The sequence below is a fragment of the Oncorhynchus clarkii genome, chromosome 20 (assembly GCF_045791955.1).
Source record: "Oncorhynchus clarkii lewisi isolate Uvic-CL-2024 chromosome 20, UVic_Ocla_1.0, whole genome shotgun sequence".
NCBI classification, from domain to species: domain Eukaryota; kingdom Metazoa; phylum Chordata; class Actinopteri; order Salmoniformes; family Salmonidae; genus Oncorhynchus; species Oncorhynchus clarkii.
In genome coordinates, this window is record NC_092166.1 from 62,546,665 (window position 1) to 62,568,458 (window position 21,794).

The 21,794-nt window shown below is 41.5% G+C and overlaps 1 protein-coding gene across 1 annotated transcript; it reads left to right on the forward strand.

Annotated features, from left to right (window-relative positions):
* The first annotated feature begins 1,337 nt into the window (after positions 1–1,337).
* LOC139375625 (gsg1-like 2b) lies at positions 1,338–11,423 on the forward strand. Its single transcript, XM_071117418.1, has 5 exons — positions 1,338–1,641; positions 2,908–2,955; positions 6,599–6,751; positions 10,469–10,580; positions 10,827–11,423. Exons 1-5 carry the CDS (start codon positions 1,338–1,340, stop codon positions 11,167–11,169), a joined length of 960 nt encoding a protein of 319 aa, XP_070973519.1. The 3' UTR covers positions 11,170–11,423.
* Positions 11,424–21,794: the final 10,371 nt, after the last annotated feature.

Below are 21,794 nucleotides of genomic sequence, written 5' to 3' on the forward strand. Positions count from 1 at the left end.
GCCATCCGTTTTGTCACCAAAGCCCCATATACTACCCACCACTGCGACCTGTACGTTCTCATTGGCTGGCCCTCGCTTCATACTCGTCGCCAAACCCACTGGCTACAGGTTATCTACAAGTCTCTGCTAGGTAAAGCCCCGCCCTATCTCAGCTCACTGGTCACCATAGCAGCACCCACTCGTAGCACACGCTCCAGCAGGTATATCTCACTGGTCACCCCCAAAGCCAATTCCTTGGTCGCCTTTCCTTCCAGTTCTCTGCTGCCACTGACTGGAATGAACTGCAAAAATCACTGAAGCTGGAGATTCCCACCTCCCTCACTAGCTTTAAGAACCGGCTGTCAGAGCAGCTCACAGATCACTGCACCTGTTCATAGCCCATCTGTATATAGCCCATCTATCTACCTCATTCCCATACTGTATTTATTTATTTTGCTCCTTTTGCACCACAGTATCTCTACTTGCACATCAATCTTTTGCACATCTACAATTCCAGTGTTTAATTGCCATATTGTAATTACTTCGCCACCATGGCCTATTTATTGCCTTAACTCCCTTATTTGACCTAATTTGCACTAACTGTATATAGACTTTGTTTTCTTTTTTTCTACTGTATTATTGACTGTATGTTTTGTTCATTCCATGTGTAACTCTGTGTTGTTGTATGTGTCGAACTGCTATGCTTTATCTTGGCCAGGTCGCAGTTGCAAATGAGAACTTGTTCTCAACTAGCTTACCTGGCTAAATAAGGGTGAAATTAAACATTTAAAAATTAAAAATGTGTTCGTTCACTAGATGAATAAAAAGTGAAGAGCCAGTTAGACCAGCCTTCCTAATCGAACTTTGTAAACTACATTACACTCATTGAATGTCCTCTCGTGTGTGTGCGTATGTGTGTGTGTGTGTGTGTGTGTGTGTGTGTGTGTGTGTGTGTGTGTGTGTGTGTGTGTGTGTGTGTGTGTGTGTGTGTGTGTGTGTGTGTGTGTGTGTGTGTGTGTGTGTGTGTGTGTGTGTGTGGTTGACTGCACAGACGGAGTCAACTAGGATACAGACGGACAGGTAGGAGCTGGCAACCTTCCCCCTTCAACAGAGGAGGAGAGACAGGGAGAGATACACTAGAAAGGAGGGGGAGGATGGGTAGCTACAACGTGAGAGTATCAGACTCTCAAAAGAGCATATCTGAGGATTGGCTCCACATGCAGGAGTATCGCGCAGCTGTAATTGCCCGCTGATATATTATCGGAAAGCCGGATAACTGGAGGAGGATCTGAGGAGAAGTCGCCAAATATTGTATTGAACGTTGGAGTTAAGTGCGTCTCCCATTCCCGTTTGCCATTATGGGAGGGATGGATCGGCAGCGGAGGGTATCCCTGGCTCTTACCTTGAACTTCCTCGCGCTGATTCTAGCCGTGTCTGCGTTGACTACCAGCTACTGGTGCGAGGGGACACGGAAAGTTGCAAAACCTTTCTGTACCGGACCGGTCACCACGAAACAGTCGTTCTGTATCAGGTTCAACAGCTCGAACATCAACGACAGCAGACTGGTCCAGTACATCTGGGAGTCCGGCGAGGACAAGTACATTATGAGGAAGTTCCACACCGGGATCTGGTTTTCGTGCGAGGAGAACGTCAATATGACAGGTAAGAAAGAGATGGTGCTTTCACTTCAACTGGAAACTCAGGGGGAAAAACAAGGTAAAATCATAACGTCAGTGATCTTCACTCCCGGACGGAGTTTCCAACTTGGAATTCCGAGTTGGATGACCGGTCAAAATGTTTTTTTTCCAGTTGGATCTATTTGTTTCCCCAAGTTTCCAGTTGTCTTGAACCAGGTAAGAGAAGCTAAGAGAATATAACTTTTTCCCACGCCGCGATGTGACCCACCTGCACGCATGTATAGACATGAAGGAAATAGCCTAGTTTTTAAATGGAAGGTTATAATTGGGTTCTCAGAATCATGGACTATGCAAATGTATAGGCTATGCCTATGTATTTGTTATTGTCTTTTGAGATAAATTAAATGTCCATAGTTGTTATGTGAGCTGTATTAGGTAATATGTTTTTCATTTGACTGTTTACTTTAAAGTTGAAATCTGAAATTCAAAAAATTATGTTTTGTTAAATAGCAGAGGGGTGGGGTTGGGGAAATTTAACCACTCTCAAATTCATAGACCAAGGGCTGACCATCCATGATATCAACAACATGTTTCGAGGATGTTTGTTTACGTTTAAATTACAAACGGAGTAAATCAAATCTGTTTATAATTTGGGTTCTGATGGGGTACGACAGTTGAGCTAAACTCATGAGGCATGTTTAAATTATATTTTTTTCAAGAATCAATGGGTAGGCCTATATTTAAAAAAGATGAAACAATCGCAGCTTGGTTAATTGATGTCCGACACAGTGACATAGCTGCGTGCATTGCATGTGAAGGGTTTTTGTAGCTATTGATAGAATCACAGTGTCCATCTCTGAAATTACCCGTTCCTTCAAAAATATTGGATAGCCTACGTGAAAAATTACCTTCAACGAGAGCAAGAATGTCAAGCGTGAGAAATCACTTCGACAGTTGTAACATATACATATTTTAGAACGGATAGCTGATTTTTACCGTCTCGTAAATATGCCATAAAATAGTCTGCACGACAGTGTGAGAATAGGACGGAAATTCAATATGTTTGGTGTCAATCTTGTGTCACTGGGGTGGCCAACACTCATCTCGAAGAGCTGCTGGGTCTGCTACGAATGCAGGCCTTTTCACACCTGAAAAATGTCCTGCAGAGTAGTAGAATCAGGTGTTTCAACAGGGATGGTGCAAAAGACTGCACGGGTTTAGCCACCTTCGAAATATGATGACTGAGTGTTTGACTGTATTGTTTTTGATTGTGTGGGATATTCTATTTCAGGTGAAATCTGCAGAAGTTTCATTTATGTCACACCCTCACATGAAAGAGGTAGGTTTTGTGTAGTAACATGTTATTACATTGTAATTGATGTGTTAATAACACAATTTGCTATGCAACTGTGAATGGCTAAATTGGTGTTGTATTTTGATCGAGATTCAAGTCATCTCTTTTATAACAGGAATTGCAAGTGCAGCTCAAAAGGTGAAAATTGAACCCAGTCACTTAATAATCATGGAGTAGGTTCACACGCAGGGCTCAACTGAGATGTAGGTTATCCTTAAGGCTTATTTGGATATGTCAATTGAAAAGTGCAAACCTAACAGCATTTAAGAAGAGTAGAAACACTGCGTTGTCCTGGGGAGCTACTGGGATTGCAGGCTTTTGTTCCTGCCCAGCGTTAACACACCTGAGAAGCAGTTGATCCGTATTATCCTGTGTGTTATCCATGCTGTGGTCACTCATTCAAATTCAGCAGAGTTTGGACTTCTATAGGTCTTCAAAGAGGACGAGAGGATGGATAGAAAGAGAGAGGATGAATAGATAGCATCTCACTCTGCCAAACAGACATCCATCCTTCATTCTTTTCACCTCCTCCGTGTTGGCACACTAATTCACTACACACAAACACACACAAACATACAACCTGTCCGTGCCTAATTCAGTGTCACACGAAAGACTGTTGAATAGCTTCCTAACAGGACAAGACCAGACACACGCACTGTCTGGAATTAAATCTTCCTGTGACACTGACAGAATGAAAGAATGAGAATGACAGACACCCGCAACTGATTGTGGTTTAGTTGTAACTTCACCTATTCTATTCACCTGTTCAGTCTGAGAGATGTGATTAAACATGTCCAATTGTGAACTCAATTGAGTCAAATGTCACTGCCTCTGTTCCCTAAAATGGGCATTATTATGACTTACTTCCATAGGGCCCTTGTTGGTTTCACGATTTGATTTCATCCAATAAGTCCATACCTTTCTGTGGGCTTTTGTGATGGAGGATATGTTGGTTAGGGAATTGCAGTTATTGAAATAGCTAAAGGGATACTCTCAGCTAGACAAAACAAATAAAACGAAATGTGAAAGAGACACATATGTGAGACTCATTTGCATAAATCACAGACTACCTTCAATCTTTTTAATATGCATCTTGATCCTGCCGTGAAATTTAAATGATCACCTTTGATTAATTATTGAAATCCCATGACGACCCCAGGAAAAGTAGCTGATGCTTTTGCAGTGGCTGATGGGGATCCTAATAAATACCAATACCATTGAAGAATTTGGTCGGAACAAGTAAAAATGATTGCCCTTTCACTGAGAGAAGAATAGATTAAATTATTAACTGAGTTCTAGGCCTACTTTTAACTTAAAAATTGTAACTGTGGTTGGCAGCACTTAACATTCTACAGGTCTTATAGCAATGTAGCTAACAGTGTTATAATCTATGTAATTACACTGTAATTGGTTAGTAATAACCTGGATTTATTATTTATTATAAGTTGCCCCTTATTACTATATGACTACACAGTAATATAACTGTAGTAACAACATAGTAACAGCATAGTAGTTACATAGGTATTGCTCAAATCAATCCAATCAAATTGTATTTGTCACATGCTTCATTAACAACAGGTGTAGACTAACCGTGAAATGCTAACTTACGGTATCTTTTCACTTACGTATTTTTTCCAACAATGCAGAGATAAAGATAAAACATTTTGATTACCTATTTAGCAGTCTTGTATAGCAGTCTTGTATAGCAGTCTTGTATAGCAGTCTCATGGCTTGGGGGAAGCTGTTCAGGGTCCTGTTTGTTCCATACTTGGTGCACTGTTACCGCTTGTCGTGAAGTAGCAGAGAGAACAGTCTAAGGCTTGGGTGGCTGGAATCTTTGACAATTTTTTGGGCCTTTCTCTGACACTGCCTGATAAGAAGGTCCTGGATGGCAGGGAGCTCTGCCCAAGTGATGTACTGGGCCGTACTCAACACCCTCTGTAGCGCTTTGCGGTTGGGTGCCTTGCAGTTGCCGTACCAAGTGGGCCCATTCCAAATCTTTTCAGCCTTCTGGGGTGGAATAGGCGCTGTCGTGCCCTCTTCACAACTGTGTGAGTGTGTGTGGACCATGTTAATTCCTTAGTGATGTGGACAACGAGTAACTTGAAGCTCTAGATCCTCTCCACTACAGCCCCACCGATGTGGATGTGTCAATTGAAAAGTGCAAACCTAACAGCATTTATGAAGAGTAGAAACACTGCATTGTCCTGGTGATCCTACTGGGATTGTAGGCTTCTGTTCCTTTGTTCATTTGTTTCCTGTAGTCCACGATCAGCTCCTTTGTCTTGCTGACGTTGAGGGAGAGGTTGTTGACCTGGCACCACACTGCCAGGGCTATGACCTCCTCCCTATATGTTGCCTCATTGTCGTCGTTGATCAGTCCTACCACTGTTGTGTCGTCAACTAAATAATGGTGTTGGAGTTATGCATGGCCATGCAGTCGTGGGTGAACAGGGAGTACAGGAGGGGACTAAACAAACACCCCTGAGCGGCACCCGTGTTGGTGGTCAGCGTGGCGTATGTGTTTTTGCCATACTACCACCTAGGCAGCCCGTCAGGAAGTCCAGGATCCAGTTGCAGAGGGAGGTGTTCAGTCCCAGGGTCTTGAGCTTGGTGGGGACTATGGTGTTGAATGCTGAGCTGTAGTCAATGAACAGCATTCTTACATAGGTATTCCTTAAGTCCAGGTGGGTGATGGCAGTGTAGCGTGCAATAGAGATTGTGTCATCTTTGCATTTGTTGGGGCAGTATGCAAATTGGAGTAAGTCCAGGGTGTCTGGGATAATGGTGTTGATTGGCGTTCTTGGGCAGGGTGGTCTGCTTGAAACAACTTGGTATTACAGACCAGGCCAGGGATAGGTTTAAATTGTCAGTGAATGCTCTGGTCAGTGAACGCTCTGAGTATGCGTCCTGGTATTCTGTCTGGCCCCGCAGCCTTACGAATGTTAACCTGTTTAAAGATCTTACTCACATCGGCTATGAAGAGCGAGATCACACAGTCGTCCGGAACAGCTGGTGCTCTCATGCATGGTTCAGTGTTGCTTGCCTCGAAGCAAGCATAGAAGTCATTTAGCTCGTCTGGTAGGCTTGCATTGCTGGGCATAGTAATACCTATGTAACTACAGTTTGTAACTATGTTGTTACTACTGTGTAGTTACATAGTAATATGGGCAACTTAATGTCAAGTTTTACCCTGGTCATATCAAGGACCATTCACCCACCATCCATAGCCCATATCAAGGATCATTCACCCATCCATAGCCCAGGCAGTGTGTGTGTGTGTGTGTGTGTGTGTGTGTGTGTGTGTGTGTGTGTGTGTGTGTGTGTGTGTGTGTGTGTGTGTGAGTGTGTGAGCATGAGTGTGTGAGTGAGCGAGCATGGTGTGTGGCGTGTGTGTCTGTCTTAGACAGATGCATCTTCTCTGTGACAGTGAAGGTTAATGATATGGGTGAAGGGGTCACTTGTCCGACTCCCTCACCTAACCCCCCCACCCTCTTGCAATCCCCCTCTCCCCCACTCCCAACACCTCCCTTCTCTCTCTCTCTCTCTCTCTCTCTCTCTCTCTCTCTCTCTCTCTCTCTCTCTCTCTCTCTCTCTCTCTCTCTCTCTCCCTCCCCCCTCCCTGTAGGAGTGCTGTGGCTGTGTATCGTGTCAGAATGTCTGTATATTCTCCTCCTGGCCACCGGAGGCATCCTCATGTCCATAGAGGCGTGTCACTTAGGAAACGTCATCGACGGCCTCAAACTCAACGCCTTCGCTGCCATATTCACTGTCCTGTCAGGTAAACAACACACTTTACATGCTTTTTTTTTGTTTGAACGTGTGCACGTGCTTCTTGCTATTGAGTCAGTCCCTTTTCTCCTCTCCCCACTGTTTTCGGTTAGGGTTAGAACAATGGTTTGTTTGTTAGTTTGCGTCTCAACCTTTTGTTCCTGACTGGGACAATAGAAACCCTGCAGATCAACACGGTCTTCACACTGACAGCTTTAGGCAGCTAAAACAGCTCACTGCTATCTATGGGGCTGCAGACTGGGCTACTCTTCCTATGAGGCTGTTTCCACCCAAGGAGCATTTGTCTTTTTCAGACAGCTGGTTTTGTCTGGATTAGTATTGATCTGGTCCTAGTGGATGGATGTTGGTTATTAGAGGAGCACTTGCCTTCTGCAGACACAAGACTTCAGTGTTCTGTTGGATAAGTGATGGTCTAGAGTAGACTCTGGAACCATGGCGCTGGTTTGCCTGCTCCTGGTCTATGCTCAAACACTCGTCAATCCAGGAGTAGGCTTAATCTCGATGTTAGCTATCCTATCTGTCATCCAAACCTCAAACCTCAACCTCAACCTCAGTCTTGCATCCAGGTCATTTGCGATCGTTTGGTTTGCAGAAAAGGACCAAGAGTGAATAATGAAATGGCAGGAAACTCTTTATTTTATGTCTCCCTTTAATGGCCACCTCAAATCAACCACTGATTTAACATACATTTAAAAACATAATTAAATTGTTCGCAAAAAAGAAAACAGTCTCGTCACAGGGGAGTTATCCTGTCCTGCTTACAAACAACAAATGTAATCAATAAAAGGGTTTACTGTTGTTCCTGTTTTTAATGTGTTAATATAGTTTATAGAGGGGCTTACACAGTTCACCTAGCTCAGCATCTTGTTGTAATGATTTCCAGAAGAATGCTAGAGGCCAGACAAACCATTATTACACTTTTTTATAATGGGGGTGTATGGAGAAGGAAAGGGGGATACCTAGTCAGTTGTACAATTGAATGCATCTTCAGCATTTAGCCCAAACCCTCAACATCATCGCCGCCCAGGGAACAGTGGGTTAACTGCCTTGCTCAACAGATTTTTACCTTGTCAGCTCAGGGATTCGATCCAGCAACCTTTCGGTTATTGACCTAATGCTCCTACAGGCTAGACTGGGAGAGAGGGAGTATGGAGGAAGAGAGAGGGGGGGTGAAAGGAGGGGGAGGGAGAGTGCTGAGAGAGAGAGAAAGAGAGAGGTCTTTGTCTTAGCACAAACAGCCCATATGGGTGATTCACTTTATACTTTACCATTACCAAGAAGAGAACAACTACTCCAAAATGTTCAGCTTGGTTCACCCACCACTCTGGGAAATAAGCCTAGCTTAGTTTTAGGGAGGAAAGATAAAGTTGTGTACTAGTAGAGGTGCTGCCTGAAGGAAGTTCTGATTGTGATTGACGGAAGACACATTGAGTACGTTTAAATGCACACTAATAATCAGATATTAAACGGATTTCTGCCAGTAGACCTAGTATGCAATAGTCATGTAAACACTTCCCAGCTAGCACATTTGGTTCCTTGGAAGTTGTGAGAACATATGTTTTTGATTTCACATGGGTTGTGCGAACAAAGGCATATGTTTCCTGACCGGTAAAAGTGAACGTTTTTTTAAACGTTCTGAGAACAAAAGCGAGCATTTCAATATGACTTTTAAAAACAATGCTAGCTTATTATTGGTAAACTTATTGTAATCGTGCTAACACAGTTCTTTTCTACGGTGACACAGCGTCAGTGAGATTCAAACCTATGATCTTCTGTTCTCTAACCATGGAATTAATACACCAGACACAGAGACAGTGACCGAGAGAGAGAGAGACCTCAGGGCGCACATTCCCTGGAAACCCATGGAGGGACAGTGGGTAGTCCCAGTTAGAAGGATCACTCCAGCCCTGTGCCGCGGATAGTAAAAGCTTTAGGCTATATTCTCCATGCCATTGTGGTTGACTGAGTGGGTGGATATGTGGAAAGAATATTGATCTCTTGATTGGGTGACTGAGCTGTGCTTGGGAGAAAGAGATAAAGATTGGCAGAGGTGTGGTTGCCAGCTCATTTTCCACCAGATTTTTCCCATCGGACCCAGGATTCAAACTGCCAACCCTTTGGTTGCTGGCTCGCCTCTCTAATCGTTAGGCTACATGTCACCGTTTATTGACAATGATTGGCAGAGCGACTGGAGGTTTTGGCAGAGAGAGTGAAAGAGAGCAGAATTACAATTGCATGACTCCAAATTAGCCAACAGGCCAGTTAAGTGGTCATTCTGCCAATCCCAAACACTGGCACAACTCTTCTCTGCTTAACCAAGTGCTCTAATCCAGTGGTTTCTAACTCTCGTCTAGGAGAGCTGCTACAGGGGCAGTAAGGTTTTGTTCCAGCCCAGCACTAACACACATGATTCAACTATCAACTCATCATCAAGGACTTTAGGATGAGGATTAGTGTAGCTGAATCTGGTGTGTTTGTGCTGGGATGGAAGAAATGTCTGCACACCCTGTAGCGCTCAAGGACTACGGTAGGTTCCATTATAGCTCAACATTGTCTCCCTGTGGTGAAAACTGGAACTTCACACACTTCTTTATAATACTCTATTCTACAGCGCTGGACTAGTTTACAGTTTTCCCAATCGTGTTCAAGATATTTTGGGATCTGTGCTCAAACGTATCTATAGCAAAACAGCAATGATCAAATGCTTAAATACATTTAACATAACTTCTGATAATATTCTTGCCTTTTTACCTTGCTTGCAGGTCTTAGACCATCTTCTGCTAAACGTTAAATACAAATGTCATCAGTGAATACCGTTTTCACTGAATATATACACATTGTTTTCATCAGAAGAGAAATGTGTGCCGCTGTCTTCACTATTTCCGGCAATCAGTAAATACTACTACACACAATTCTAAATCACCCCATCGTGTTCATACCATGTACAATATAGAGAAATATCTAGGCAATGGGGACTGTCAAAATGTTTTTTTTTAATACTGCAGATATTCAGAGAATAGGAGTAACTTTGGGTTACTCCTAAGTCGTCATCTCCAATGTTGTGACCTTCCATTTTAGAGCTTTGCTTTGGTGTGGATTGAGGCCTATACTGTACATTCATATCAGATATGTTCCTCCATTTGTATTCACCTGTCCTTATTTCTATTGTGGATTGTGTTTCTGTGTGCCAATGAAAAGTCTACAAAACCAGCCTATGTATTGAATACATGCATTTGGATTGTGGTGATACAGATGAACGAATCCTGCACACAGTGTGCTTTTTATTTATTTTTATCAGGAATAACATTTGATTTGATCTGTTTGGTGAAATATGCATGAAAGGAGAGTAATTGCCCATAATTCTGCACCATTGGATAGATGTACTCCCAATTTTGATCATCATGATTTAGTGACTGCAAAGAATATGTATTGATCTACTGGAACTTTCTGTTTTGTCTGCTTGGACTCAAGAGACAAGTATGGTTGCGTTTATCTTTTTGCAGACAGTCGTGTTCTGTTTATGAATATATTAGCAATTTTTACATTATAATATAGTTTAGATGAATGTATTTATGGCAACTCCATTTTGAAAACGCATTTACAGAGTTCTGTGTCTTGTGGACTCTGTTTTGAAAATCGACAACATTGCTGCAAGAAATGCATGTACGCAATTGAGATGTTGTTGTTTTTTTACTTGACTTTCCAGGTCTACTCGGCATGGTGGCCCACATGATGTTCACTACAGCCTTCCAGCTGACAGTCAGTGTGGGGCCAGAGGACTGGAAGCCTCAGACATGGGACTACAGCTGGTCATACATGTAAGCACGCACACACATGCACACATGCACACACACACACACACACACACACACACATACACACAGAGAGAAAGGTCTTTAAATCACTTGAAAAAATGTCATTTGGAGTTTTTGATTTTTATTTAATCTCCCTCTCTACCAGTTCACTTCTACACACCAGCCAATAAAGATGTTGCTTTGACGTGTAAATGTTTATCTGTTCATCTCCTTATTATTATTATTCTCTCTCTCTCTCTCTCTCTCTAGCCTGGCGTGGAGCTCGTTCACAGCTTGCATGGCCTCCTCAGTAACCATCATCAACCGCTACACCAAGACCATCCTGGAATTCAAACACAAGCGCAGAAACATCGAGAAGAACCTGAAGATCAAGCAGAAGCTTCTGGAGCTGGACTCTGGACCAGGGGTTGGGGTGGGACACGTTGGACATGTGGAACAGGTGTGGGACATGTACATCAGCTCAGTACCCAGCTCAGGCTGCACAGCAGAGGAATTGCTGGACTTGTCCAGTAATGGAAGGAAGCTGTCCAATGCTTCAGTGTTTCTGGACCTGAATGACCTGCCGGATCCACAAAGAGAGGAGTACTGCTGAGGAGGGTACTATAGGAGACTGATCAAAGCACGCACAAGTACGCATATACACACAAACAAAAACACATACACACAAATGACTGCCACCCAATTTACAAACCAAATAGCAACTGTGGCTTCGTGTTAGAGGAAATCCAACTCCAAGTTTCCCTGATGTTCCAAGCCGAGGTAGAGATGGGTTGAGGATGAGAGAAATGGATAGCAGAGGATGCAGTAATAAATGGTAGAAATGGAAAGGCAGAGAGGAGAAATGGATAGAGGAGAGGTGGATAAAGGATGATTTCAGGAAAAAAATATATATAAGTGTGTGTGTGTGTGTGTGTGTGTGTGTGTGTGTGCGTGTGTGTGTGTGTGTGTGTGTGTGTGTGTGTGTGTATGTATGTATATATATATATATATATATATATGTATATATATATATATATATATGTATGTGTGTAGTGCCTTCAGAAAGTATTCATACCCCTTGACGTTTTGCTTTACAGCCGGAATACATTTTTTTCAACCATCTACACACAATACCCCATAATGACAAAGTGAAAACATGTATTAAGAAATGTTTGAAAATGAATTGAAAATGAAATACAGAAATATCTCATTTACATAAGAATTTATACCCCTGAGTCAATATTTTGTAGGATCACCTTTGGCAGCGATTACAGCTGTGATTCTTTCTGGGTAGGTCTCTAAGCGCTTTCAATACCTGGATTGGGATAAATGTGCCAATTTATTATTGTTAAAATTCTTCAAGCTCTGTCAAATTGGTTGTTGATCATTGCTATACAACCATTTTCATGACTTGCCATAGAGTTTCAAGTAGATTTAAGTCAAAACTGTAACTCGGCCACTCAGGAACATTCACTGTACTCTTGGTAAGCAACTCCAGTGTAGATTTGGCCTTGATTTTAGGTTATTGTCTTGCTGAAAGGTGAATTCATCTTTGCTCTCGGATTTTGCCTGTGCTTAGCTCCAGTCAGTTTATTTTTTATACAGAAAAACTCCCCAGTCCTTAACGATTACAAGCATGCCCATAACATGATGCAGCCACCACTATGCTTGAAAATATGGAGAGTGGTACTCAGTAATGTGTTGTATTGGATTTGCCCCAAACATAACACTTTGTATTTAGGATAAAAAGTGAATTGCTTTAGTGCCTTGTTGCAAACAGGATGCATGTTTTGGAATGTTTGTATTCTGTACAGACTTCCTTCTTTTCACTCTGTCAATTAGGTTAGTATTGTGGAGTAACTACAATGTTGTTGATCCATGCTAAGTTTTCTCCTATCACAGCCATTAAACTCTGTAACTGTTTTAAAGTCACCATTGGCCTCATGGTGAAATCCCTGAGCGGTTTCCTTCCTCTCCGGAAACTGAGTTAGGAAGGATACCTGTATCTTTGTAGTGACTGGTTGTATTGATGCACCATCAAAAGTGTAATTAATAACTTCACCATGCTCAAAGGGATATTCAATTTTACCCATCTACCAATAGGTGACCTTCTTTGAAAGGCATTGTAAAACCTCCCTGGTCTTTGTGGTTGAATCTGTGTTTGAAATTCCCTGCTCGACGCAGGGACCTAAAATATAGTTAATTGTATATGTGGGGTACAGAGATGTGGTAGTCATTAAAAAATGATGATAAACACTATTATTGCACGCAGTGAGTCCATGCAACTTATTATTTTACTTATTAAGCAAATGTTTACTTATTTAGGCTTTCCATAATGAAAGGGTTGAATACTTATTGACTCAAGACATTTCAGCTTTTCATTTTTTATTAATTGGTAAAAATGTTGAAATACAGAGTTCCACTTTGACATTATGGGGTATTGTGTGTAGACCAGTGACAAACATCCAAATGTAATCCTTCTAAATCCAGCTCTAAGTCAATGGGTGTGAATACTTTCTGAAGGCACGGTATATATACAGTACGTATATATGTGGATAGAGACATAGGGGATGATAAAGAGTAGAAATAGATAAAGGATGAGGTAGAGAGAATTCCCAGGCCATGCTGAGTGCCTTTGATTCCAGCCCCTGTCTTGTGATCCACTTCAAACAGCATGCAGAGCACTGAGTGGGAGACTGTTACAAAGTTACAAAGGCCAACTTCTATTCCTATTGTTCTCGCTCTAATGAGACACGGGAGACTCCGTTATGTAGATGTGCAGACAGCCAAAACTCAGCCATGTATATTTCCTGCTCTTTCTTTCCATGTGCAGATAGATGTCTTGCTCTTTGGCTGATTCCTAGGAAATGAAAAGATGTACTTGACAATTGTAGTGAAATAGCGAAGGCAACAGATCGAGATTCCCCATCAACGTACACATTATAGACTTGGAAGTTGAATAAACCAGCATCAAATAATTGTATTTCAAAACGGTATTGAAGATAATTATGGTTTATACTTTAATAGTCAGTATGACTTGCCTACAGTGACTTAAAGTTAATTTGATCATTTATTTCTGTATATAATGTGTGTTACGTTTTCTTATTTATTTATGAACATTCAAATACATTTGTTTAATTTAACTGTTGAATTAAGTTACTCTATTAAAGATATTTGACATTTTCCTGCCATGTTAAACGTGTTCTTCCTTGTTCTCAAGGCAGAGATGGTTATGCTCCTTTAGTGTGTGTTGGTGTCATATTTGTAACATATTTGTGTAAAGTGCTATTTTGGTAACTTCATGTGTGTGATTAACTGCAATGATTCATTTCAATTATAGGAATTCTACGTTAAGATGTACAGAATATTATACATTTATATCAAAGATATAAGGGCAAATTATGAAGCATTAAATAAAGTATCTTGTTTATTGCCAAATGTAATTGTTTATATTGTTATGTACTAATAAGGTTCAGCATTGATAACATAAATAAAATAATACATTTTTATACTAAATCTGTAAGCCTACCTTGTTTAATTGACTGCTAACTTTAGCGTAGAAGTCAGATATAAAATATTCATTTTTATTTGTTTCTTTTAGAGTGTATTTTTCTGAACTCCGAACTGTGTACAGTGAAATTGACAAAGGAATGGTCCGATACATTATGTGAGAAGGACCGCACGGTGTTGGGGATTTGATGATTGGCGAAAGATTGCCAAATGGATATTGCCAAGATATCCATTGCAGGCCAGTGGTTACTCATTTCTGTCACTATGGCGGTCTGCCTTATTGCTGACTGAGCTCAATGGGTCCCACCACCTTGTAGCCCTCAAAACCAGAAATGAGTTACCGCAGGTCAGTTCGAACATTCCTATGGGGGAAATTAATGGCAAAAGAAAGGGGTTTGAATCATGTCTGAGGCTTAGAAGATCTTCTATGTTTTGTTCTATGAGATATCAGTCAATTAACATGACCTTTATGAATTATGAAACCTTTATATGCTTTATGTGCTTGTTTTGATTACATAAATGCTTCCAAATTCACAAAAGTGACATTCGCTGATGAAGATTATCGCATAGAACGAAACATATAAGATCTGCTAAGCCTGTGTTTACCACAGACCTTATTTTCGGCTTTTTATCCCCCCCCCCCCCCCCCCCCTCCAAAAAAAAAACAGTTTATTTCCCCAAAGGCTTTGACAAATGAGCCATGGCGGGGTTAGTGCCTACAAAAAGACGCAATTACTATTGCTCTCTATTCAGCTCAATTTATGAAGCTTTGTTCCACTCTCACTCTCTCTCTCACCCTCTCCCTCTCTCACTCTTCATTTTATACACACAACCACCGCATCTATTGCAGTACAATAGTGTTGACAAAAGTACAAAGATACAATGTGACATTTGCTTCAAAATAAGTTTTATTGTCATTTAATGTTTTCAAACTAGTGCAAATACATGCAAATAGGATTCGGGTTCTACAGCAGCCCATTGGACCCAAAAAGCTTCTGTTGAAGAAAACACCAAATGATACCAAAATATTGGTTTAAAGGTAGACTCAGTGATATGACGTAGATGCAGAAAGCAAACAGCATAGTGGGTCGATTTCCGCAACAACTAAGAGCATTGAAGCCAAGTCTCAGGGTCAGTAGCTTCAGCCCAACATCCCACACACACACACACACACACACACACACACACACACACACACACGTATTTATTTTGTCTCCATATTATGTCTATCTCCAATAAGCTACCAGGGAAAGGGCTAAGAATAGCCCATATTAATATGCAATGCATTCAGAACGCATTCAGACCCCTTGACTTCCACATTGTGTTACGTTACATCATTGCATCGTTTTTTCCCCTCGTCTACACACAATACCCCATAATGACGAAGCAAAAACAAGGTTTAAGAAATAAAAAAAACTGAAATGTCACATTTACATAAGTATTCAGGCCCTTTACTCAGTACTTTGTTGAAGCACCTTTGGCGTGATTACAGCCTCGAGTCTTCTTGAGTATGATGCTACAAGCTTGGCACACCTGTATTTGGAGAGTTTCTCCCATTCTTTTCTGCAGATCCTCTCAAGTTGTGTCAGGTTGGATGGGGAGCGTCGCTGCACAGCTATTTTCAGGTCTCTCCAGAGATGTTTGATCAGGTTCAAGTCCCAGCTCTGGCTGGGCCACTCAAGGACATTCAAAGACTTGTCCTAAAGCTACTCCTTTGCTGTCTTGGCTGTGTGCTTAGGGTTGTTGTCCTGTTGGAAGGTGAACCTTCGCCCCAGTCAGAGGTCCTGAGTGCTCTGGAGCAGGTTTCCATCAAGGATCTCTCTGTACTTTGCTCCGTCCATCTTTCCCTCAATCCTGACTAGTCTCCGAGTCCCTGCCGCTGAAAAACATCCTCACAGCATGATGCTGCCACTACCATGCTCCACTGTAGGAATGGTTCCAGGTTTCCTCCAGACGTGACACTTGGCATTCAGGCCAAAGGTTCCATCTTAGATTCATCAGACCAGAGAATCTTGTTTCTCATTGTTCGAGAGACCTTTATGTGCTTTTTGGCAAACACCAAGCGGGCTGTTATGTGCCATTTACTGAGGAGTGGCTTCCGTCTGCCAACTCTACCATAAAGGCCTGATTGGTGGAGTACTGCAGAGATGGTTGTCCTTCTGGAAGGTTCTCCCATCTCCACAGAGGAACTCTGGAGCTATGTCAGAGTGACCATCGGGTTCTTGGTCACCTCCATGACCAACGCACTTCTCCCCTGATTGCTCAGTTTGGCCGGCCAGCCAACTCTAGGAAGAGTCTTTCCATATCATGTCCAATCAATTGAATATACCACAGGTGGTCTCCAATCAAGTTGTAAAAACATCTCAAGGATGATCAATGGAAACAGGATGCACCTGAGATCAATATAAAGTCTCATAGCAAAGGGTCTGAATACTTATGTAAATAAGGTCATTCTGTTTTTTTATTTGAATACATTTGCAAAAATGTCTAAACCTGTTTTAGCTTTGTCATTATGAGTTATTGTGTGTAGATTGATGAAGAAAAACAAATATTGAATCATTAGAATAAGGCTGTAAGTCAAGGGTCAGAATACTTTCTGAATGCACTGTATGTCGTTTTAGAAATAAGGCTAATGAAATCAATAAATTGGATAACATTCATATTCTGGCCATCTCTGAAACTCACGTAGCTAATTCCTTTGATGATACAGCAATAGCAATACAGGGATATAACATCTACAGAAAATACATGAATGGCAATGGGAGAGGTGTTGCTGTATATGTTCAGAGCCATATTCCTGTAAAGCTTAGAGAGGATCTCATGACAAATGTTGTTGAAGTAATATGATTGCAAGTTCACCTGCCTCATCTAAAGTCTCTTCTTTCAGGGTGCTACTATTGGCCACCAAGTGCTAACAGTCAGTATTTTGATAATGTGTCCAATGCTTGATGGTGTGTGTAATGTTAACAGAGGTCTATTTTCTGGGTGACCTGAACATTGACTGGTTAGCAACTAGCTAACGTCTCAAGAGGAAGCCTCTAACTGTGACTGATGCCTGAAATATGAGCCAGGATATCACTCAACCAACTAGAGTGTAAACCAATAGAGTTGGATCTGTGGCATCCGCTTGTATCGATCATATCTTCACTAATGCTGCAGAGCTTTGCTCCAAAGCAAAGTTCCCATTGGCTGTAGTGACCATACTATTGTGTCAATAACAAGGAAAGCCAAAGTGCCAAAGGTTGGGCCTAAAGTAATTTATAAGAGACCACACAAAATGTTTTCCCAGGACTCCTTTGTGGAAGTTGTAAAAAATGCATGTTGTCTTATGTGTACGAGGAAGTGAATCAAAATGCAGCACTGGACGTATTTGTACAATTATTTAGGCCAATTGTTGACAAGCATGCACCTGTTATTAAGAATCCCCATGTATTGATGATGAATTGAACAATTGTATGGTTCAAAGAAATTATGCAAAAGAGGTGACAAACAAGTCAGGCTGATTGGTTGACATATTGGTCAATGAGAAATGTGAATAAACTTAACCAAAAGAAGAATAAAAAATATTACCAAACAAAGATAATTGACATAAAATGCAATGGAAAAATATTTTGGAGTACCTTCAATGATATCATGGGCAGAAAACCCAATTCATCTCCATTGTTCGTTGAAGTTGATGGGTCATTTATAACAGAACCTTTCGATATTGCCAATCATTTCAATGACTATTTCACTAGTAAAGTGGAAAAACTCAGAAGTGAAATAACAACATTGAACATTGAACCATCATATTTTTGAATAAAATATCTAATAATTAAAGAGAAGGTTTGATGTTTGGAATTTGGTCAAGTTAGTGTGGGAGAGGTGGAGAAACTGTTGTTATCCATCAATAATGATAAGCCACCAGGTATAGACAAACTTGATGGGAAAGTATTAAGAACAGTAACAAACTATATTGCTATCCCTTTATTTAACCAAAGCCTAAAGGAGTGTGTGTGTCCACAGGCGTGGAAGGAAGCTAAGGTAATTCCACTACCTAAAAATAGTAAAGCACCCTTCACTGGCTCCAACAGCCATCCAATCAGTTTGCTGCCAGTTCTAAGTAAACTGATGGAGAGGATTGTGTTTGACCAAAAACAATGCTATTTTTCAGGGAGCAAGTTAACTACTGACTTTCAGCATACATATAGAGAAGGGCACACAACTTGTCCTGCACTGACTCAGATGACTGATGATTGGTTAAAATGGATAATAAGATGATAGTTGTATTGGTAGATTTCAGTGCAGCCTTTGATGTTATTGATCATACATTGTAGTCACCTGCCATCACATGGTTGGAGAGTTATTTCTCCAATCGAACTCAGAGAGTGTTGTTTAACATCCGAAGCTTCTTTAACATCCGGTATGCACAGTGCGGTGTACCTTAGGGTAGTTGCCGTTACATTTCTCTACTTCTACAAATGATTTGCCACTGGTCTTACACAAAATTAGATCGACTACGTATGCAGATAATTCCGCACTACATGTCACCACCCAAAGTCAGTGAGCTCACTGAAATTCTAAATAGGGAGTTACAGTTCAATCAGAATGGGTGATGAATAATAAACTGGTCTTAAACACATCTACTAATAGCATTGTATTTGGTTCAAAACATTCTCTAAAGACCTAAACGTCAACTGGAGTTGTACATAAAGGGTGTGAACATTGAGCAAGTTGAGGAAGCTCAACTCCTAGGTATAACAATGGCTGGTCAATTATCATGGGCAAGTCATATTGAAAAAGCTTGTGGTGATGGTGAGGAGTATGTCTGTTATAAAATGATGTGGACTAGTTGCCCAGGCTCTGGTCTTGTTCCATCTTGATTACTGTCCGGTAATATGGTTAAGTGCAGCAGAGAGACCTAGCAAAGCTGCAGCTGGCTCAAAACAGAGCAGCACACCTTGCCTTTAACTGCACAGGCAGAACTAACATGAGCAACATGCATGCCAGTGTTTCCTGGTTGAGGGATAATGAGAGATTAACTGCTTCTCTTTTAGTTTTTATGGTGAATATTGCTGTGTTGAAAATTCCAGATTGTCTGCATATCAAATAACATTCAACTCATACAGTGGAGCAAAAAAGTGTTTAGTCAGCCACCAATTGCGCAAGTTCTCCCACTTAAAAAGATGAGAGAGGCCTGTAATTTTCATCATAGGTACACTTCAACTATGACAGACAAAATGAGAAAAGAAAATCCAGAAAATCACATTGTAGGATTTTTAATTAATTTATTTGCAAATTATGGTGGAAAATAAGTATTTGGTCAATAACAAAAGTTTATCTCAATACTTTGTTATATACCCTTTGTTGGCAATGACAGAGGTCAAACGTTTTCTGTAAGTCTTCACAAGGTTTTCACACACTGTTGCTGGTATTTTGGCCCATTCCTCCATGCAGATCTCCTCTAGAGCAGTGATGTTTTGGGGCTGTTGCTGGGCAACACGGACTTTCAACTCCCTCCAAAGATTTTCTATGGGGTTGAGATCTGGAGACTGGCTAGGCCACTCCAGGACCTTGAAATGCTTCTTACGAAGCCACTCCTTCATTGCCCGGGCGGTGTGTTTGGGATCATTGTCATGCTGAAAAACCCAGCCACGTTTCATCTTCAATGCCCTTGCTGATGGAAGGAGGTTTTCACTCAAAATCTCACTATACATGGCCCCATTCATTCTTTCCTTTACACGGATCAGTCGTCCTGGTCTCTTTGCAGAAAAACATCCCCAAAGCATGATGTTTCCACCCCCATGCTTCACAGTAGGTATGGTGTTCTTTGGATGCAACTCAGCATTCTTTGTCCTCCAAACACGACAAGTTGAGTTTTTACCAAAAAGTGATATTTTGGTTTCATCTGACCATATGACATTCTCCCAATCTTCTTCTGGATCATCAAAATGCTCTCTAGCAAACTTCAGACGGGCCTGGACATGTACTGGCTTAAGCAGGGGGACACGTCTGGCACTGCTGGATTTGAGTCCCTGGCGGCGTAGTGTGTTACTGATGGTAGGCTTTGTTACTTTAGTCCCAGCTCTCTGCAGGTCATTCACTAGGTCCCCCCGTGTGGTTCTGGGATTTTTGCTCACCGTTCTTGTGATCATTTTGACCCCACAGGGTGAGATCTTGCATGGAGCCCCAGATCAAGGGAGATTATCAGTGGTCTTGTATGTCTTCAATTTCCTAATAATTGCTCCCACAGTTGATTTCTTCAAACCAAGCTGCTTACCTATTGCAGATTCAGTCTTCCCGGCCTGGTGCAGTTCCACAATTTTGTTTCTGGTGTCCTTTGACAGCTCTTTGGTCTTGGCCATAGTGGAGTTTGGAGTGTGACTGTTTGAGGTTGTGGACAGGTGTCTTTTATACTGATAACAAGTTCAAACAGGTGCCATTAACGAGTGGAGGACAGAGGAGCCTCTTAAAGAAGAAGTTACAGGTCTGTGAGAGCCAGAAATCTTGCTTGTTTGTAGGTGAGCAAGTACTTATTTTCCACCATAATTTGCAAATAAATTCATTAAAAATCCTACAATGTGATTTTCTGGATTTTTTTTTCTCTCATTTTGTCTGTCATAGTTGAAGTGTACCTATGATGAAAATTACAGGCCTCTCTCATCTTTTTAAGTGGGAGAACTTGCACAATTGGTGGCTGACTAAATACTTTTTTGCCCCACTGTACATACCCCACAAAACAAACCACCAGGGGTTTCTTCACAGTCCTCGAGTCCAAAAGGAATTCACGGCAACGCACCATTTTGTACAGAGCCACTATCACATGAAACTCTGTTCCATCTCCAATGACTCAAGCAAACAGCAAAATGACCTTTCAAAAACGGATTAAATAACAACTCATGGAAAGGCGGGGACTCGGAGGACACACACACAAACACACGCACACACAGACACGCTAACATTTTAACGTTTTTTTGTTGTTGTATTGTTAGTATGATTTTTGATGTTTCTATGTGAATTTTGTTGGGTCGCCCAAAAAGTTACATATTGCAGCTTTCAATTTGTGTGGCTGTCCTTGTCAAACAGTGTGTCACAGTGTGTCAGTGTTTTGTTACTCATCATGATTTGTGTTATTTGTGGACCCCAGGAGAAGTAGCTGCTGCTTCTGCAACAGCTCCACTGTTTTGGTGCCTTGGCTACCACTGTGAACAGTGTAAAGTGCCCTGGCTACCACTGTGAACAGTGTAAAGTTCCCTGGCTACCACTGTGAACAGTGTAAAGTGCCCTGGCTACCACTGTGAACAGTGTAAAGTGCCCTGGCTACCACTGTGAACAGTGTAAAGCAAACCCATGCACATGCATGGGCTCCCGAGTGACGCAGCGGTCTAAGGCACTGCATCTCAGTGCTAGAGGCGTCACTACAGACCCTGGTTCGATTCCAGGCTGTATCACAACCGGCCGTGATTGGGAGTCCCATAGGGTGGCGCACAATTGGCTCAGCATGGTCTGGGTTCGGGTTTGGCCTGGGTAGGTCATCATTGTAAATAAGAATTTATTCTTAACTGACTTGCCTAGTAAAATAAAGGTAAAAAAAAATGTAATAAATAAATAAACATGTGCAGATACTGTGTGCAACTGTGTGAGAGCGAAGTCTTGCATGTTGCTCATCTCATAATCCGCCGTGCTGCTTGTGACAACGTCATTTCACTGAGTGTACCTTTAAGATGTCATATTCATCCATGGTTATAT

Bases quoted from the DNA above. Each gene is read 5' to 3' on its own strand.
- LOC139375625 (XM_071117418.1), top strand. From the start codon at position 1,338: ATGGGAGGGATGGATCGGCAGCGGAGGGTATCCCTGGCTCTTACCTTG. The intron at 1,642-2,907 runs GTAAGAAAGAGA...ATTCTATTTCAG, and splicing joins GGAGAACGTCAATATGACAG to GTGAAATCTGCAGAAGTTTC. The intron at 6,752-10,468 runs GTAAACAACACA...TTGACTTTCCAG, and splicing joins CATATTCACTGTCCTGTCAG to GTCTACTCGGCATGGTGGCC.